Source organism: Delphinapterus leucas, chromosome 1 (genome assembly GCF_059928025.1).
Source record: "Delphinapterus leucas isolate spDelLeu-1000000601 "Yukka" chromosome 1, BTC_Dleu_Yukka2, whole genome shotgun sequence".
Classification (NCBI taxonomy): domain Eukaryota; kingdom Metazoa; phylum Chordata; class Mammalia; order Artiodactyla; family Monodontidae; genus Delphinapterus; species Delphinapterus leucas.
The window spans coordinates 159,171,252-159,192,064 of NC_143129.1; the positions used below are offsets into that span (position 1 = coordinate 159,171,252).

General features: G+C 41.1%; 3 protein-coding genes across 3 annotated transcripts in view; all 3 read left to right on the forward strand.

Annotated features, from left to right (window-relative positions):
* RHBDL2 (rhomboid like 2) overlaps positions 1-3,703 on the forward strand; it is a 55,236-nt gene extending 51,533 nt beyond the window's left edge. Inside the window, exon 4 of the mRNA XM_089895717.1 lies at positions 3,521-3,703. Coding sequence (XP_089751843.1) covers positions 3,521-3,700 — 180 coding nt within the window. The 3' untranslated portion in view covers positions 3,701-3,703. The remainder of the gene's footprint in view (positions 1-3,520) is intronic.
* A 6,863-nt stretch (positions 3,704-10,566) lies between these two features.
* On the forward strand, positions 10,567-12,111 carry GJA9 (gap junction protein alpha 9). Its single transcript, XM_022575301.3, has one exon. The coding sequence runs from the start codon at positions 10,567-10,569 to the stop codon at positions 12,109-12,111; it is 1,545 nt and encodes a 514-aa protein (XP_022431009.2).
* Positions 12,112-13,279: 1,168 nt separating this feature from the next.
* On the forward strand, positions 13,280-20,460 carry MYCBP (MYC binding protein). The gene is made up of 5 exons (XM_022575304.3): positions 13,280-13,467; positions 13,662-13,734; positions 17,545-17,593; positions 17,838-17,967; positions 19,238-20,460. The coding sequence occupies exons 1-5, from the start codon at positions 13,384-13,386 to the stop codon at positions 19,280-19,282; spliced, it is 381 nt and encodes a 126-aa protein (XP_022431012.1). The 5' UTR covers positions 13,280-13,383; the 3' UTR covers positions 19,283-20,460.
* Positions 20,461-20,813: the final 353 nt, after the last annotated feature.

Consider the following 20,813-nt stretch of genomic DNA (forward strand, 5'->3'; position numbering starts at 1 on the left):
ACAGGGTTATCTCCAAATATAGTTTATGTAACATTCTGTCATTCTTTCTTTTCTTTTTTTAATTGGGGTATAGTTGCTTTAAACATTTTGTCACTCTTGAGGTAAGTAATACAATCACTGAATGATGTGTTTTATTATATCCTACAAACATAGGTAGGACACACTAACATCAACCTTCCCCACAGGCCATTTCTAAAAGTTCTTTGGCTTGGTTTACCTACTATTGTAAATGAGAGAAGTTAGAACAAACTCCGGATTAATGAAATACAAGTACATTTTAATTTTAAACATGCTTCCTTGGGAAAATGTATAGTTTTTTGGGTTTTTTTTAATGGTAAATATTATTCCTAATTGTGAAGGACAATTGGCCCTAGGACCTTCCTTCATTAAGCATTATTTGTTGGATCTGTTTTCTAACAAAGCATCTGACCTTCCCCGGAAAAAGTTCAGGAAATCTCACATTTTCATCCTTCAAAAAAATCCGTATAAAGGCAGCTCCCTTTAAAATGAGTGTCAAATTTTATTGAAGACAGTGATTTGGTTTATTGGAATGAGGGCTTCTTTTCAGGTGGGAAGACAGGTCTCAGTTTAGAGACTGCAGCAGCTTAGAAGTAAACTCCCCTGGGAAGCAGAAAGGGCCAGGCAGGTGTAAGTCAGAAGTGGCCAAAACAAGAGAGAAATTGAATGGAGAAATTGACATGCTAAGGGTTACAAAGAGTTTTTGAAAGGAGGTCTCCTACTGTGGAAGACTAGACCAAAGTAACTGTTTCCAGTAAGTCAACCCTGTTTTCCAGCAGTGGTTTTCTTATACTTTCCTAGCCCTATCTCTGTTATTTACCCTGGATTAGGAATTGCAAATGATCGAAAAAACAATATAGCCACATTTATCCAGCATTTTGTGTGATTAGTCATTTACAATTAAATTAACATTGAGTACTTCTCCTCGACCTCAATTTCTATCCAGTGACTTCAGTGTCAATACTATATTGAAAGGGAAACTAGCCAGAACACATGGTCCTGATGCTGTTTTCCCAAAGGCAAGGACTAGGTTTTTCTGTCTCCTAGGACATTCACTAAGTAGAGCACAGGGAATTGGGGGATGGATGTGGAATGTGACAGCTGCAGGAGATGTTTCCAAGTGCACATGTAGGGCAGAGTTCTTCTAAGCCAAGAAACCTGGAAGCTCTTTTAGCATCAGAGATCTGACTTATTTGAGGAATGTCTAAGTTCTGGCTCTCAGTGTTCCATTAGAAAATGTGGACTCATTTCCTTTTTGGGCCCATCTTCTGTTCTCCTGATGGCAATCAGAGGCGAGTAGTGTGGTGGGTGAGAGTGAAGCCTCCCAAATCCCACTGCTCCCTCTGAGATGGGCGGCCTTGGGCAAGTACTTAACCTCTGTGTTTTGGTTTCTTTATGTATAAAACGCCACCGTCATTCCTCACTTGGGTTCCTGCAGTAGTAGTAAGTAGCTTGTCTGCTTGCTCCTGTCTTTGCTTCCTTAGAGTATGTTTCCTATACAGCAGCCAGAATCATCTTTTAAAAACATAAGTCAGACATGTCACTCCTGTGCTCAAAAGTTTCAAAGCATAAAAGTCAAAGTCCTTACAGTGGTCCATAAGGGCCCTACATGATCTGCATCTGCTTCTGTTTGATCTCATCACCTACTACTTTATCCCTAACTTTAGTCCAGAATCACCCGAAGGTCTTGTTAAAACACAGACTGCCGAGCCCTACCTTTAGAGTTTCTGGTTCAGTAAGTCTGGGGTGGGCCTGAGAATTTTCATTTCTAGTAAGTTCCCAGTGATGCTGGGATCCCAGTGGGGCAGGGAACCATCCTTTGAAAACCACCTATGGGACCAGATCAACTGCTTTGGTATTCCTCAAACACACCAGGTGGATGGTCCTGCCTTAGGGACTTTGCACTTCCCTCTGCCTAGAGGACTCTTACTTCAAAGGTCAGCATGGCTTGCTCCCTTATCTCTATCAAATGCCATATTCTCCTTGAGATCCTCCCTGACTCTCCAGTTAAAAATCACACCCTAGGGCTTCCCTGGTGGCACAGTGGTTGAGAATCCGCCTGCCGATGCAGGGGACACGGGTTCGTGCCCCGGTCCGGGAAGATCCCACATGCCATGGAGCGGCTAGGCCCATGAGCCATGGCCACTGAGCCTGCGCATCTGGAGCCTGTGCTCCGCAACGGGAGAGGCCACAACAGTGAGAGGCCCGCGTACCAAAAAAAAAAAAAAAAAAAAAAAAAAAATCACACCCTACTCCCAGCATTCCCAATTCTCCTTCTTCTCTTTGTGTGTTCTCCATAGCACTAAGCACCATTTGACAATACTGTATGTTTTACTTATTCATTTGCTTTCCCCAACTAGACTTCCAGTTCCATGAGGCAGTCTGATCTGTTCACGGCAATATCTCCACCATCTAGAGTAGTGCCTGGCACATGGGAGATAATCAATAAATACTTGTTGGATCAATACATCTATAAAATGGGATAATGATAGTACCTATTTCATGGGGTTGTTGTGAGGATTAATGATGCAGGTTAGTACATGTAAAACTCTTAGAACAGTACCTAGCACAGAGTCTCAATAAACGTTGCTACCATTGCTAGAGGGGAACCAAAAATAACTGGCGCACTATTTTGGAGATCGTGGGGCTTCACTGGGCTGTTTTCCCTTCTAGTTGTGTCGGACATGGGATTTGCTCTCTACAGAAGGTTCTTTGTCCCTGCAAATGGGTCCCCGGTGAGTTCAGTTTATTATTTTTTAAGTTACCTATCATATCAGTAGCTAAAAAGGGTCACCAAATAGGGGCAACAATTCTGAGATTTAGGACAGTCAGTTTTACACTTGGAAGTTAAGAAAATTCCTGAGGAAATCAGCCTTTTAGATTGTCCTTTTCATGTCTCTCTCTCATAGCCCTGACAACTGGCTCTAGTTCTCTGCACCTGCTATACTGGTAGCTATTCCAAAAAACAGGAGTGAAGGGACTTCACAGAGAATAAAATGCAGACTGGAAAGCAGCAATAATTTGGGTCCAGATGAATTTACAATAAAAAGAAAACTGACAAAGATTTCCAGTTTTATTGAAACTGGTCTTTGAATTTGGTAGTTTCTCTTTGGCTATCTGTGTGTACTTTTTAATTTAGACATGCCATTTATGTGGGATCAGATTATGCTCCTATAGAGATCCCTCATGGCACCTCAACTCTTACTCTCTTGGTTGGCCTTATATAGAACCATCCTAAACGCAATGATGACCAAGAATAAAGAAAAATGATGGCTCTGTCTTGTGTACTCAGAGTCAGTGAACTGATATTTTTTTTAGCTTTGCATGATTTGGAATATCTCCTCTCTGTGCACATGGAGTTTTTTTGTCTCTTTTGTCTCACCACCTTGCTGTTCAGACTTTTAAGACTCTTTGACTGGGATGGTATTTGTTTCTTAAACAGCTGAAATATGCAATTAACATTTTCTTCACTTATTCCCATTTTTTGCCCTTTTTTCTCAAGGTGTCTTTTGCAGCTCACATTGCAGGTGGATTTGCTGGGATGTCCATTGGTTATACCGTGTTCAGCTGCTTTGATAAGGCACTGCTGAAAGATCCAAGGTTTTGGATAGCAATTGCAGCTTATTTAGCTTGCGTCTTATTTGCCGTGTTTTTCAACATTTTCCTATCCCCAGCGAACTGACTTGCCCCTAACAAAAACCAATTAATAAAAAGAGCCATCTGGGAAAAAACTGGAGAACTCTCTATGAAGAAACAGAGAAGTCCCAGCAAATGCTAACAATTTTATAAAGAGGACAAAACACCCTTGAAGTCGCCAGTTTCAAAGACTGCTTACAAAAGGAGTTAGGGTTTAAGGAAGGGGCTCGTCTGTGCATGAGGGGGAAGAGCAAGAAAGAAAAGGGAAGGGAAGTGAGAACCAAAGATTGGCTCTTTCCCAGGCGTGCTGCGTGAGGGTATGTATCCTCTAAAAGAGACTTACTCTCCTAGGAGGGTATACTACAGAGATTGCTTGATAGAATCCACAAATAATGTTCTATGCTGAAAATAAAAACTTTTCACATCTGTCAGACTATTGATTATCACTTTCCATCACTGTTCAAGTAGATAAGTCACTGTTTGGGATGCTTTGTATGCATTATTGCTCATCTTTTTAGCAACCCAGAAAGGCAGCTATTACTCTGTGTCTTAGAGAGGAGGATATGGGAACTCTTACAAAAAATCAAGTAACTTGTCTAAGAGGGGGCAGGATTTAAAGGTTGGTAATGACTTGACAGCCCATATCCTCCTGCCCTCCTGGTCTATCAGTGCTGTGTTCCCCAAATACCAAAAGTTTATTGTATCATGGCGGGGTTTCCCTGGTGGGGCAGTGGTTAAGAATCCGCCTGCCAATGCAGGGGACATGGGTTCGAGTCCTGGTCCAGGAAGATCCCACATGCTGCAGAGCAACTAAGCCCGTGCGCCACAACTACTGAGCCTGCTCTCTAGAGCCTGCGAGCCACAGCTACTGAGTCCACGCGCCACAACTACTGAAGCCTGCACGCCTAGAGCCCGTGCTCCGCAACAAAAGAAGCCACCGCAATGAGAAGCCCGCGCAGCGCAATGAAGAGTAGCCCCCGCTCGCCGCAACTAGAGAAAGCCGGCGCACAGCAACAAAGACCCAACACAGCCAAATAAATAAATAAATAAATATATTAAAAAAAATAGTATCATGGGAGTATGGGAAGAAACCTTTCTGACGGTGTACCAAGAATGGTAGAAATACCTTATAGAAGAATTCTCTGGATTGCTAGTTTAAGATTCAAATAGTGTGGGCAGCTAAGCCCATGTGCCACAACTACTGAGCCCGCGTGCTGCAACTACTGAAGCCCGCTTGCGTAGAGCCCGTGCTCCGCAACGAGAAGCCACTGCAATGAGTAGTCCCACTCGCTGCAACTAGAGAAAGCCCATGTGCAGCAACAAAGACTCAACGCAGCCAAACAAAACAAAACAAAAAGATTTGAATAGTGTGTCTAGGATCCCAAGGAACCTGGAACTACCTTCCTCGTGCACACTATGTACCTGGACTTTTTTTGGAGTCTCATCTATGATAAGATTCTCATCCTTTACGTGGCTAGTGGTTCTTCTATGAGTGGGTATCTACAAAAGGTAAAATGTCATATCTGAAAGCTGGGATGCCTGTGTCCTTTTCTTGTATGGAACCCAGATTGCTGGCCATTCTTTTTCCAAAATAGTAGTTTTAGGTCACCTGAACGCAGGAAATACAATTTTTTCTTCTTTTATCATAAGCACGTTTTATTTAAAACCCACCTAAACATGTTGCTGTATTCTGAAAGGAGGATACATGCTTAATTATAGTGAGAAAAGTAGTATTTTAGCATTTTGAGAAAAGCTGATCTGGGATTTGTTTCAGAATTCTTTAAAATTTGAGTATGAGAATACAGTTATGTTCTTGGTTAAACAAAGAGCTTAGAAACTCTTTTACCTTTCCATCCCAAACCTGCTCTTTTCCCTTGTGATGACCATTGTCAACAGTTGGGTGTATATTCTCCTAGACCTTTTTCGACTCAGGATGAGCAGAAAGGGAAATGGCTTTCAGTTGATGGCTGACTCACTCATTGCATTGAACTGCACTGAATCTGCTCTATGCCCCCCAAGGGATAAATTCAGAGAACAAGTTGAAGATGACTTTGGTATAACTTCTCAAAGCATGATTTGCTTCTCAGATTTACCTAAACTAAGAAAGGTTTGGGTCGATCTCGCTGTTTTAGCTATTTAAATGTACATATGAAATGAAGTGTTTTTTTTTTTTTGCGGTACACGGGCCTTTCACTGCTGTGGCCTCTCCCGTTGCGGAGCACAGGCTCCGGACGCGCAGGCTCAGCGGCCATGGATCACGGGCCTCGCCGCTCCACGGCATGTGGGATCCTCCCGGACCGGGGCACGAACCTGTGTCCCCTGCATCGGCAGGTGGACTCTCAACCACTGCGCCACCAGGGAAGCTCAGCCCTGAAATGAAGGTTTTTAACAAGATAAATGAGATCACACTACATGTATTGTTCTGTAACTTGCTTTGTAATATGACTTAGGGATCTTTCTGTTAGTTCCTAGAGATCTTTATTCTCTGAATTGCTAATGATAAAGATGTAATAGTTTATTTAACCATTCCTCTATTGAACACTTAAGTTGTTGCTGATTTTGTACTATTACCAACAGTGCTATGTGAACATCCTAGTACGTGCAGTGTGTCTTTGAGAATGAATGAATGAATGAATGGATATTTCAAGCATCCAGAAGCAGAAATGCTATGTTAATTCTGATAGATTTAAACTACCTTTTTCTTTTTTGGCCGTGCCACGTGGCTTGTGGGATCTTAGTTCCCTGACCAAGGATTGAACGCGGGCCATGGCAGTGAAAGCTCCAAGTCCTAACCACTAGACCACCAGGGAATTCCCTAAATCACCTTTTTTTTTTTTTTTTTTTTTTTTTTTTGCGGTATGTGGGCCTCTCCCTGTTGTGGCCTCTCCCATCGTGGAGCACAGGCTCCGGACGCGCAGGCCCAACGGCCATGGCTCACAGGCCCAGCCGCTCCACGGCATGTGGGACCCTCCCAGACCAGGGCACGAACCCGCGTCCCCTGCATCGGCAGGTGGACTCTCAACCACTGCGCCACCAGGGAAGCCCTCTAAATTACCTTTTTAAAAATTAATTAATTAATTTTTGGCTCAGTTGAGTCTTTGTTGCTGGGGCTTTCTCTAGTTGCGGCGAGCGGCTACTCTTCGTTGCGGTGTGCTGCGGTGTGCTGGCTTCTCATTGCGGTGGTGTCTCCTGTTGCGGAGCACAGGATCTAGGCATGCAGGCTTCAGTAGTTGTGGCACGCGGGCTCAGTAGTTGTGGCTCACGGGCTCTAGAGCGCAGGCTCAGTAGTTGTGGTGCACGAGCTTAGCTGCTCTGCGGCATGTGGGATCTTCCCAGACCAGGGCTCGAACCGTGTCCTCTGCATTGGTAGGCGGATTCTTAACCACTGCGCCACCAGGGAAGCCCCTGAATTACCTTTTAAACAGCTGTATACATTTATATTCTTACTGATAGCATATGAGAGTAACAGCTTCCTCATACTTTTGCCAAAAGCCGGTATTATAAAACTTGAAAAAATTTACATTTTGATAGTTAAAAATAATACTTTATTTTAATTTGTATTTCTCTGACTACTAATGAAGCTTAGTGTTTTTTAAGTTTACTAACAATTTATATATTACACATAATATATAATTTATATAATACATAATATACAAATATGAATATATATATATTTTTTCCTGATGAAAGGGTTGCATTTAATTTGAAAATTAGCTATAGTTGGCAAAGAAGCCCAGGGAAGAAATATTTATCTGCCATTGCCAACCCACTAGGTCACTAGCTCTGAAGAGAGATCTTTAATGACCTAAAGTGCAATGTAATTGTTAATAATAGAAAACTAGACAGAGAAACAGGATTCATCTAACTATGAAATCGGACATGACCCATTGATTATTAAGACTGATGACTAAGAAGTTATTATCTAGTTAGATTATTTTGGTACTAGAAACATCGTTCACATTACCAAAAACTGTGATGTCTTTCTGGGTTCCCCGGGGGGCAAAGTTACCATTAAAAAAGCACACAAACATCTGGTGTTTTAAATGTGACATCTCTGAATTATAGAGGAGCCATTTATTCAGCTTAATTTGGGGCTCATAATTTTAGTCTCCTAAACTGTGCCGTAGTATTAGAAATGTTGGAAATATTCTTTATGTGTGCTGCCCGATAAGGTAGCCACTAAGCACATGTAGCTATTTACATTTAATTAAATTAAATAAAATTTAAAACTCAGTGCCTCTGTTACACAAGCCACGTTGCAAGTGCTCAGTAGCTATGTGTTTCTAGTGGCCATCTTATTGGACAGTGCAGATGGAGTCTATTCCAACATTGCTGCAAAAAGTTCCACCGGATTAAAAAAAAAAAAGTTCCCTTGGGTAGCGCTATTTTAGAAGCAGGAATGAAGACAGGGAGATGGATTTTAGCTGATGCCTGACTCACTCACTGCACTGAACCAAACTGAATCTGCTCTACATCTGCAAAGGGACACATTCAGAGATTAAGCTGAAGATGGCTGTGGTATAACTTTTAAGCATGATCTGCTTCAGGTTTACCTAAACTGAGAAAGGTCTGTGTTAATCTCTCCGTCTTAGCTAATTAAGAGTCATTTGAAATTTTTTTGTTTTCTTTTGAACTCTATAGTACTGTATCTGTGTATATTAGTATTTGTGTCATTTGCTATGAAAGCTTTAGGACCTAAGATTTGAAGCTAAATAATAGTACTTCTTCTTTCAGGAAATACCATGCACTTGTCCTTTAAGGAAAAAAAAAAACTTTAATTTCCTTTGGTGATTTTAACAGTAAAGTGCTCATGGTAAAAGAAAAAATTAAAAAATATATAATTATAAAAAATTAAGTCAGTTGTAATCACACTACCCAGAGATAATCATAGTTAATATTTTGATGAATATCCTAGGCTTTATTGGACGCATCTCTACATATAAATAAATTTACAATAATGGGGCCATATTATTCTATATTTTATAATGTCAATGTTACTGAAACGATATATCAATGTCTTTTTATGTTAGTATATATTTATTACTTCTATTGGTTGCATAGTACCACACTGTGGATGTACTATTATTTATATGAACAATACAGTCTTTCTTGTATTGATAATTATTTTGGATATTTTCAAGTTATGATTATTATAAACAACAAGAATAATATCTTTGCTTACACTTTAAAATGCTTTGGATTGTTGGGTCAAAGAGTATATAAAGTATATAAAGTCAAATAGAAATTTTATAAAGTATATAGTATATATATTTTATATATATATAAAAAATTTTATAAAGTATATATAAAGTATATAAGTATATAAAGTCATATATATATATATAAAGTATATAAAGTATATAAAGTATATAAGTATATAAGTATATAAAGTATATAAGTATATAAAATCAAATAGAAATTTTCTCTATCTCAGGAATACAACTCAATTTTAGAAGTTTGATGCTTCTGCAAGTCTTCTGAACTATATAAAGCTTTCAAAAAGGAACTAAAGACTCTAGAACCTGTTATTTAAAAAGTCAAAACTTTCACTATTTGACATACCTAATGTAAATAATGAAACTTGTAAGAGAAAACAGATGATTTCTTAATATCTCTTTCATGAAAATTTCAAGTGTGCTTAGAGAGGAAAAATAACAGTCTAGTAAAACAGTTAAGAGCTGACTTTAGAGCCACAGTGATTGAGTTTGAATACCAGTTCTAGCTGTGTAATCTTGGGTAACTTAAGGTGTGCCTCAGTTTCCTGATCTGTAAAATGGGGGAACAACATACCTACCTCATAGGATTTTAGTGATGCACATATCTTGTAGCTATAATATCCCAGTATGTTGCTTGATTGTGTATCATTTCCCTTTCTATAAGGGATATAGGACATACATTTATATGTTAAATGAAAGTGAATGAAAACATTCACTCTTTTTTTCTTTCCTTTGGGATATACTTTCTCTTAGATATCCTAGGGTATCAACTCTAATATGGAACCTACTGGCTCATAATCCAAGCATCTATATTATAACTCGCCCCACTGCTCCCTCCACAAAGCAAGCTACATGTCTTAAAAAGGTCAAATACTGTTATAATGAAAATTTCTATAATACTACCACCATACCAATGATCCATTTATTTCAAGCAATATCTAATAACATCCTGGTAGTACAAAATAGTTGAGAATTTTTGGAAAATTTTCACAGCAAAGTTAGTAATAATTTCATAAATATTCATAAATATATTACTGAAATGATTTCTGAAAATGCTCAAAAACTGCCAGAAAGAAACTAGAATTTAGACATTTAAATGTGGATTAAAAAACTAATCTACATTCTTATAGTGAGAGCCAGATTTGTTTCTTTTGGTTTCTTTAAATGCTGTATCTTACTGGATTATGAAATGAAACATGCCTTTTCCTTTGTGCATAAATGAGATTTTAAAATCGTTGACTTTGGTTATAGTTTTTATATAAAATAATCTTAATAGGTTTGTAAGATCAAGTCAGTAGTTTTAGGAACCTCTCCAAAAGTTCTCAGTTAAAAAAAATAAAACAACAAACTTCAGCTGAGTAAGAAGACTCTTTTCTTACAGGAATTCCTATAATTCTATTCTTCATAGGAGGGAATATATACACCCCTCCTCCAGGTATCTTTTTTTTCCCCATTGCATTGTAAGGTCTAAACATAAATTATTTTATATTCCTGACATCTTAAACATATTCTTGGTAACAGATTATTACAACTTTCTAGGGAAAAAAGTAGAGCAACCAGCATGCTGAAAGAGTGATGATTTGTTCATATTTTGGCCATAGGTTTGCCTTAAGAAATAGCACACCCCTCAGAATGGAAGAACTTATCTGCCTCCTATTTGATGGGGTTCAGAGCTAAGATGGCTGACTAAATAAACATGGGGGACTGGAATTTCCTTGGAGGCATTCTGGAGGAAGTTCACATCCACTCCACCATGATTGGAAAGATGTGGCTCACCGTCCTGTTCATATTTCGAATGCTTGTTTTGGGTGTAGCTGCTGAAGATGTCTGGAATGATGAGCAGTCTGGCTTCATCTGTAATACAGAACAACCCGGCTGCAGAAATGTATGCTATGATCAGGCCTTTCCTATCTCCCTCATTAGATACTGGGTTTTGCAGGTGATATTTGTGTCTTCACCATCCCTGGTCTACATGGGCCATGCTTTGTACCAACTGAGAGTTCTGGAGAAGGAGAGGCAGATGAAGAAAGCTCAACTGAGGGGTGAACTGGAGGAGGTAGAGCTTGAAATGCCTGGGGATCGGAAGAGACTGGAGCAAGAACTGCATCAGCTTGAGCAAAGGAAACTAAATAAAGCTCCACTCAGAGGAACCTTGCTCTGCACTTATGTGATACACATTCTCACTCGCTCTGTGGTTGAAATTGGGTTCATGATTGGACAGTATCTTTTATATGGATTTCACTTAGAGCCTCTATTTAAATGCCACGGCCACCCGTGTCCAAATATAATTGATTGTTTTGTCTCAAGACCCACAGAAAAGACGATATTCCTATTATTTATGCAATCCATAGCTACTGTTTCACTTTTCTTAAATGTTCTAGAAATATTCCATCTAGGTTTTAAAAAGATTAAAAGAGGGCTTTGGGGACAATATAAATTGAAGGATGAACATAATGAACTTTGTACTAACAAGTCAAAACAAAACCTTGCCAAATATCAAAACACATCTGCAAATTCACTGAAACGATTCTCTTCTGCACCTGATTACAATCTGTTAGTGGAAAAGCAAACACACACAGCAGCGTACCCTGGTTTAAACCCACCTGCATTTCAGACAGATCCAGATAATCACAGTGGAAATGATGACAAAGGCATTTTGGATGAACAGGAAACGCTACTTTCTGAGATGTGTATGCTTAGTACTACCTGTGGTCATCTTCAAAACATCAACTCAAGTAATAAAGGAGACACTCATAAAATATCTGGAAAAGAAGTTAATGGTAACCAGTTGAGGAGAAAAAGAGAAATTGATGGCAAAGACAGCAAAAGGAACCACTACTCTAAAGGTCACTGTTCTCTTCCAGGTGATCCTATAGATCTGAACAACCACACGGGGCAGTCACCCCAAACAGCTTTCTCTCTGCCAGCTAACTACACCTGGAAACCGAAATGGCTTCGTGCTACTTGGGGTCCCTCTGCAGAAAATGAAAAGCAGGCATCACCTCCTAAAGGTAACGTCAAGGGCCAGCTCAGGGAGAGCACAATCAGAACGCTCCCTCCTTCACAGGGAGACTTCCATCCACTTGACATTCCAGACACTCCTGATTCTTTGGGAGGGTTGTCCTTTGAATCCGAGTTGGTCAAAACCTGCAGTAACCCTACTGCTTGTCCTCCAAATCATTTAGTGTCGCTGAAAAACAACCTCATTGGTAGGCGGGCTCCCACAGACCTTCAGATCTGAACAGCTGTTGGCTTTCAGACATTCTGTGTATTACGTTATCAAAGAAGTAGCTTAATGATGGTTGAGCACAGAAAAAACAGATAGGGCAGCTCTACAGACCAGCTGTTTAGACAGACAACTGCAAACCCATTTAAAAAAGGGAAAATGGCGCTAATTCTGAATTGGGAAGGACTAGTTTCAAGTTCAAAGACATAGAGTTACCAAATCAGGACTACTTTTCTACAGGCTCCCTTCAGAATAACACTAATTTTGGGAAAATCACATGTCAGAATCGAAGCTAAATGGAACCAGGTTTTTCCTTGAAGGGAGCACAGCCTTCAGAGATTGTTCTTAATCTATGTAATTCCCTCTTTTGGTTATTCATCTTTTACTTCTGGACACTGATTATACTTTGTTTGCCCCTGGGACTTAACGCAGTTTCTTTATAGACTGCAACCTGATCTGTCTTGAATATAATCATAATGTTGCTATCTAGGTAAATAAAATCCTAAAAAGACTGGTCGCTTTCTTTCACCAGTTTATAGATAGCATCGTGATTCAGTGCCAGGATCGGAGTCTTGGCTCTACTACTCACTGGTTATCTATACTTGACAGTTTACTAACAGTACCTACCTTACAGGGACGGTGTGAGAATTAAAATAAGAAACATATGTGTTTAATGCACTGCCAGGCACACAGTAAGCGCTCAAAAGTGCTAGCTATTATTAGCACATTACTGCTCACCCTCCGGAGGCCCACATCAAGTTGGCCACAAAACAAGGAGACTCCAAATATAAGAGCTGGAGCCCAAACAGACGATTCTAAGCAGTCCTCTAGCCATTGGAAATCCAAGGGTTGCCCTCGTTAGTGCGCCCTTTTTCAAGATGGGGGTCGACAAGCCAGCACACACACGCTGCCAGAGCTCCGGAGGTCCTACTTGAGACAGGTCCGCCCACTCCCGGTGTCAGGAGACCCCAGTCTCTAGAATGAGTTCTAATGCTCCAGGCTCAGTAGGCCCCGCCCCCTGGCGCCCCGCCCACCTTTGGCCCCATCTGGACACTTCTCCGGAGTTACCAAAACCCAGCCTCCTACTAAGTAACCGAATCTCTGCGAGAACCGGAAGAGGAAGGAGGAGTGCTGCTTTGCTAGACAGAAGGGCGGGCGTACGCAGCCTCCTTGGGCTCAGCTCGCTATGGGGCATTCAGAGCGTCCTGGTCACCATGAAAACGGGCCACACCCCGGCGGTCCCGAACCGTGGTTCACAAGTGCGCAGGCGCGCGCGCCCTTCCGCGCATGAGCAGTGCTGCTCCGAGCCCTCCCGCCACGGTCTCCGGCGCCAGCTACGCCGCTGCCGCTGTCACTATGGCCCATTACAAAGTGAGGGGGGCGCGGCGTGGCTGGGGGCGTGCGGGCGGTAGCCAGCCGCTGGTCGGCTTGGGTGGGAGTGGGGGCGCGCGCGCAGGTCTGGGGGGCTTGAGGTGGCGAGGCGGAGGCGGCGTTGCCGGACTCCCAGCGCCTTCTTCCTGCTCCGGCCCCCGGGCTTCGGCCACTGACCCGCCGTGTCTCCTCAGGCCGCCGACTCGAAGCGCGAGCAGTTCCGGAGGTACTTGGAGAAGTCGGGGGTGCTGGACACGCTGACCAAGGGTGAGCATGGGCCAGGAGAGGGTTTCTCGTGACCTCGTCGTGCTCTTCGGCGCAGCGCCCCAGACGGGCCGTGGCGTGGGGCAGGAGGGAAACAGGTGGAACTCGTCCCGGGTTCAGCGAGGTGGGCCTCGGGGTTCAACGGGGACCGGCTCACGCCCGGCTGCCGGCCGCCGCCGGGGTTGGGTAGCCTCGCACTCGCTACCGCTCTCGCCGCAGGGAGTCAAACTCTTGCAGCTGTTGTGAAGTCCCTCCAACTTCCGTTGCTTTGCCTTGAGCAGCCGCAGTGAGCATGTTTGCTAAAGACCTTGAGAGCCCAACTCCTCCCTCCTGACACTTTTTTCGGAGCCCTCAAAATCCTGTACAGAAACACTTTCCTTTGAACAAAGGGCAAGTGGGGCGATGACCAGGTTTGAAAGCGGGCTATAAAGTAGCTAAGTGAACCTAATCCCCGAAGTAGCAGTTTGGCTGTGGCTTTTCAACGGAACCCAGTTTCGTAGTCTATATCAATTCCTACTTTGTGCAGATTTCACAATTAAAGTAGAATCACAGTTTAAAGAGCTTGAGGGCACATCAAAACGGTTATATTGTTTTCACTTTTAAAAATGGAAGCTGTTACACTGTATCTCTTACTCTGGGGTTCAAGATCTAAGTAGATGAATAAGGTGCTTGAAACTGGAGGGTTCCAAGAGGTAGTGTGGGTACTGCTTATTTCATTAGCTAAGCCGTAAGGCGAATTCCTGTTATGTATCATTCAACTCACTGGCTGGAACTTTCAAGGGTGCAGAACAGAGGAGTTGGCAGGGATGATGATCTGGGTCCCTACGAGAAGTACAGTAAATATCTGGGAAATAATTTGGTAACTGCTCTTTGGCCAGAAGCAAAAGTTAGGAGAAAATCCTGGGAGAATAACAACTCTGGGTCTTAGCAGAATGCAAGGCTTTTAATTCCCAAGCATGGGCTGGTAATTTTGAGTTGCTACCTTAGGTTCAGGTACCAGTTTCCTATCTCTTTGCAAAGAAGTTTCAGTAAACATTTAAGGGACTACATGAAAGCACTTGTGCTGTCACCTGGGGAGGTATCACAGACTCTTGGAATTTCATCGACCTCCCCCACCCCTCAAAAAACTCCACAAGCGCACTTCTTTCATTTATTTAACCATTTTATTCAGGTGTCTGTTCTAGGCACCGGGGATAAAACACTGGGGGAAAAAAAAAGTTCCTGCTCTAAATGAACTTATATCCTAGTTGGGGGAGACAGATAAACCATAGTGTCAACCAGCAGTAAGTGTTATGAAAAAAACATAGCAAAGTAAGGGCATAAGGAGGATGGGTGTGCCATTTTATATAGGGTGGTGGGGCAAGGCCTCTCTTAAGAACATTTGAGCAGAGACATGAGTGAAGTGTGATGTTGAGTTTCAGGAAGTGTAAGGAGGCCAGAGTGGCTGGATGGAGTGAATGAAACATACTCTGGTAAGGACAGAGAAGTGATGATAGTGGGAGGTAAATGAAGATATTCAGCCTTGTGGCCATACATGGATTTTCCTTCATGAGAGACTGGAAACCACGAGAGGCTTCTTTTCCCTTACTGACATCTACTGGTATTCCCTCTCAACTTTCCTAGATTTCCAGTCTCCTAAGTAACATCAGACAACAGAGTATCTACTGATATGATCTATTTAAAGTTTGATTTTGTGTACTTTACACAGATTTAACTTATAATTTTTATCCAGCTTATTTCCACGTTAAAACGCTAACATTAAAACGCGATAGGGGGCTTCCCTGGTGGCGCAGTGGTTGAGAGTCTGCCTGCAGATGCAGGGGACACGGGTTCGTGCCCTGGTCCGGGAGGATCCCACATGCCGCGGAGCGGCTGGGCCCGTGAACCATGGCTGCTGAGCCTGCGCGTCTGGAGCCTGTGCACCGCAACGGGAGAGGCCACAACAGTGAGAGGCCCGCGTACCGCAAAAAAACAAAACAAAACAAAAAAACAAACGCTATAGGGATGGCTAAAGATAAAGATAAGTCATTTGGAAGAAGAGGCATTTTAGTTATTTTGAGCACTGTATCAACCTCTAAAAATCCTGGCTGCTAAGGCAAAAAGGGAAACACTGGGTACAGAGTTCTTGTCTGTTTAAAAGGAAGTATATTTCATCTATAGAAAAGCACAGGAAACTTGACATTTACATTATGTTCTGTAATTATCAACCTTGTAACTACCACTGACAGAAACTTAGAAGCTAAAAGAAAGGGTAGGGGAAGAAAGGGTAAGAGTATTCATGTCTTATAAAGTTAGAATTTGGTAGAGATCAGTGGAAATTAATGAAGAAACAGAGGCTTGAGTACATAGTTTCAAGAAAAAGGTAATAAGTAGAGGAATTAAAGTGTACTGTAACACTGAAAGAAGAGGGAAGGAGAGGAGAGGGTAGTGATGATGTAAATATGCCAATTTCTCAAAAAACAGTGCTGTAAGTACGTTTAGAAGAGTATCAGAACTTAACGTAAGTTGTTAGTATTAGTTGCCCATTGGATTTTTTTAATACTGTCTATATTTGAAGGGTTATTACGACTCAAAAAATAAAAGGGGAGCATGTAAGTTGGCTTATGAGGTGTTCTTAAACTGGGGTCTAGATATGCACATTTTTTTGTGTGTAGATAGAGTTTTTTGTCTTTGATCAGATTTTTCAAAGAGTTCCGTGCACAAAAAAATTAACCACTGGTTTAGAGAGATTTTTACTTGAGTAGTATATCCTAGAAGGAATGTGTTCAATAATAAGATGGAAAAGGTAGTGCTGACGTAAACTATTGTATATGAAACCACTAAAGTATATATTTTAATATTGATTTGAGCATGTTGATTACTGGTAAAGTTTTTGGTTGGTAGTTGTTTAGCATGTTGTATGTGAAACTTCATTCTTGAAGAATTTTGAATTCAGAGCTTCTTCCTTCCAACAGTTAACCATTGCCCTGTTGATTCTCTACAGTTTTTCTCAAACATATCTACCTTGTTTTCATCCCTCTATCGCTCTAGTGCAGGTCACTCTCTCCCTTTTTTTTTTTTGGCTGCGCCACGAGGCACGCGGGATCTTAGTTCCCCGACCAGGGATTGAACCCGTGCCCCCTGCAGTGGAAGCCCAGAGTCCTAAGCACTGGACTGCCAGGGAATTCCCAGGTCTCTCTCTTTAAACTGGATTACTGTTATCAGCCTCTTAATTGCTCTTCCTGCCTTTAAATCCTTGTCCCACTTGTCTGTCTTCCACACAGGAGTCAAGAGTGATCCTGTCACTCCCCTGCTTATAACTGTTTAATTACATGCCATTTTGTTCTTAGGACCAAGGCCTGACTGAAATTGCAGGATCCTCTGGTCTCCTCCCTAACCACCTTTCCTGCCCCCCTTTTCACAACTCCATCTAGACACACTTGAATTTTCAGTTCCTCAATATGTTCTTTTGCCCTTGGCCTTCCCTTTTTATCTGAAACCACTGCCTAGGTCTCAGGTCTTTATTTCTCTTTCTTGGGGACGCCTTCCCTGGTGCCCTGGGCTGAGTTAGGTGTTCTTCCAATGTGCTCCTATAACCCATTACCCTATATTGCTGCTTGATAGTCTTTTTTTGTCTAGTTCCTTGTTTATCTTTTGCACTAGACTGTAAATTCATTGAGAGCAGCGACCTTGTCTGTCTTGTTCACCATGGTATGGACAGTCCTAGCAATGTGCGTGGTGTATAATAGACACTCAGTATTTACTGGGGTATGGAATATAATTTCAGCTATTTTAAGACTTTAATTGTTGTTTTTTCTGCTTTTTGATTTGCAGTTTTGGTAGCCTTATATGAAGAACCAGAGAAACCTAATAGTGCTTTGGAGTATCCTTTTCATTTTTCAAGTCAGAAAAAGGCCTTTATTTTTTTGAACTCCTATATTTTCACATAGATAATAACCTTTAAAATACTTTTGATTACTGAAAAAATTACTTTCTTTGAGTATTTGGATTTTGATCTCTGGGTAAATATTTGTGGTAGGGTGGGGTAACTCTCATCAGAGAATTATTTCAAAAGGCTATTTCATTAGTTTCATTGAGCTCAAGTAAATTCTTAACTTTTATATTAGTTTTTTAAAGCATCACTTAGGAGCTGCTACCCCAGAAAATCCAGAAATAGAGCTGCTTCGCCTAGAATTGGCAGAAATGAAAGAGAAATATGAAGCTATTGTAGAAGAAAATAAAAAACTGAAAACAAAGGTAAAATTTTTGAAAGAATTCATATTAAAAATAATGTCACCTTTAATGATTATATGACCAAAACCTCACTAAAATGGACAGTAGGGGAGGGAGGCAGGTGAATATCAATCTCAGTTAACTGCAAGGCCAAGCTGATGCCCTGTCTAGAAAACCACAAGCAAACTGTAAACAGGATGAGCAAAGTGTGGTCAAGAAGAGGTTCTTGGGAACCTTCATTGACAAAAAGATGAAAATATTGGTTAATGATTAGTGGTTTATAAGTAAATGGAGATTCCTTAGAGTCTCAGGCAGTTGACTTAATAGGTCGATACAGGGCCACTGCTTTGCTAATGGAACCCCTTAGATGGTGCAGTGCACAATCTGCGTACTCACGTGGTGGCCCTGTAATGTGTTAACTCTGTAAACTTGTTTGCACTTAACCTCGGTACATTTGCTTGCCCTTAATTTTGTCTATTGCTGAAGTTTTTTCTTTGTTTAAGCTTCCGTGAGAATTTTCATAAAGCTCAAACTAGTCAACTCTTAAGTCTATGAGGTTTTACCACATCTGAATCACATAATGCATTTCACGTGACTCTAGGCATTTCTCATGATGTGTTTTATCTTCTCAGCCTTGTGAGATAAGTCACACAGGTGCACAGACCATTTTGTAGGTGAGGAAACTAAAGCACAGTGAAGTCTAATTAGCTTCTCCAATCTGACAGCTAACTGGAACAACTCAAATCTTAGCACAGTGTTGCAGCAGACCCCAGCTCGGCATAACAGAAAATTCCGTGTCTGAAATTATCCAAGATCCCACAGTGTGTAGATGCCACACAACTTTTTGGCACCTTTTAAGTCAAAAGCGTTAGCTGCTCCTCATTGACTGGCTAGATTAATGTATGTCACATAATTCTTTTTTTCTGCTTTTTAGGAGAAAGTTCAGTAAACTTATGGTGGAGAGAAAGAATATGGTGGCTTATACCTTACTAGAAGCCACAACATCTTTGGGAAGATATATATTATTGCATATCTAGTATTTGTGTAGTGCAGTCATGAATGGGAATTAAGTTTTAGTTTCCCAGTAATTTTAAAGGTTTATTTAAAAAGAACTTTCACTAGGTTTGATTATATTAAATATTAAGATCACTGAGTGGTTTAAAAAGGATAGGATTTTAATATAAACTTACTGATTCAGTAATTAAATTGAATAGTTAACTCGTTTTGTTACTACTAAGTTTTTTACCCAATTTAGAATCAAATTCACCTAAACTCCTCTGTCTTTGCCCCATAGCTTGCTCAGTATGAACCACCTCAGGAGGAGAAGCGTGCTGAATAGGATTCTTCTCAGTTGAAAAGACACTGAAAAATGGTTTTGTATGACTTGAATAGTTTGTATAGTATATAATCTTTTCTGAACAGATGCTATAGTACTCTTTTAATATGTTAAATTCACCTACCACACTTTAACTGTTATAAACACATATACTTAGAATCACCAATAAAAACTCAATATAACTTTCTTTGGGTCTTAAAAGCAGGAGAATCAAAAGAGAATCCTGAAAAAACATCTAAACACAGCCATCTAATTCATTACCTTAAAAGACATTCTGTTTATTAGTCTGACTAGGAATGATGGTACTGGTTGTATTTTAGCCAAGGAAGTTTAGCATGGAGCTATTCCTTGGTTTAGTTCAGGATATGAACACAGGTAGTCATTCTTTAAAATGAAGATGACACTGTTGTTTATAGTCTCTGTAGGCAGCTGGAGAGATCTGTGTGACATAAGATACTGTTGCATGGGGTCTCATGAATCTTCTGCTCTTGTTTATATAATGTGGAACAAATGACTCTTCTTTGCCACCACTTTGCCTTAGATAACTGTGTGTGTGCCAGTGTGAACTCTGACACCACATTTCCTTCTATGCAATCATGCCCTATCTGATAATGTTGCCTTGCTTTACTGTGTGCTTCCGTGGGTCCCAGTTGCACATTGGCCTTTCTGTGTTGTTTTTCAACTTGCTATAATAGCAGTTATCCTGATTGTAATTTATATAACTTTAAAGAGAATCACACTGTTCCCCTGCCTTACTTGTTGCTTAGCTGAACACAGAACAGAGGCAATATAAAATTCTGGGTTCACGCACAAGCTGGGACAAGAAGGGGAATGAGCCATATATCGTGGAAAATTATAGTTTGCGGGTATAATTATATAGTGCTTTTTTCCCTCAAAGTATTTTTCTAGCCTTCAATTCATTTTATCTTCATTATCCCTGTGAAGTAGGTAGGCAAGTATGAGGGGAGGTGGGGTGCTGAATTTTTAGGCCAAAGACTGATATAAATACAAATTATTTACTAATTGTAGAACCTTGGGCACATCAGTTAATTGCTCTGAGATTCACTTTCCTCATCTGTTAAATGGGAGTAATATCTGTGCTGCCTACCTCACAGGGTTGTTGTGAGGGTCAAATGGAATGTATGTGAAAGATTTGTAAATGGTAAAGCACTATATTCTTGTTTGTTAGTCCTTTTTCCTTTCTTGGAACACCTAGAGTCAGATGTTTTGTGTTACTGATCACATTTTCCTTATTGACTGACTAGCATTATTAAGAAGTAGTCCTGGGCTTCCCTGGTGGTGCAGTGGTTGAGAGTCCACCTGCCGATGCAGGGGACACGGGTTCGTGCCCCGGTCTGGGAGGATCCCACATGCCGCGGAGTGGCTGGGCCTGTGAGCCATGGCCGCTGAGCCTGCGCGTCCGGAGCCTGTGCTCCACAATGGGAGAGGCCACAACAGTGAGAGGCCCGCGTACCGCAAGAAAAAAAAAAAAAAGTAGTCCTATTTCATGTATTCTGTCCCTATTGTTAGAGAA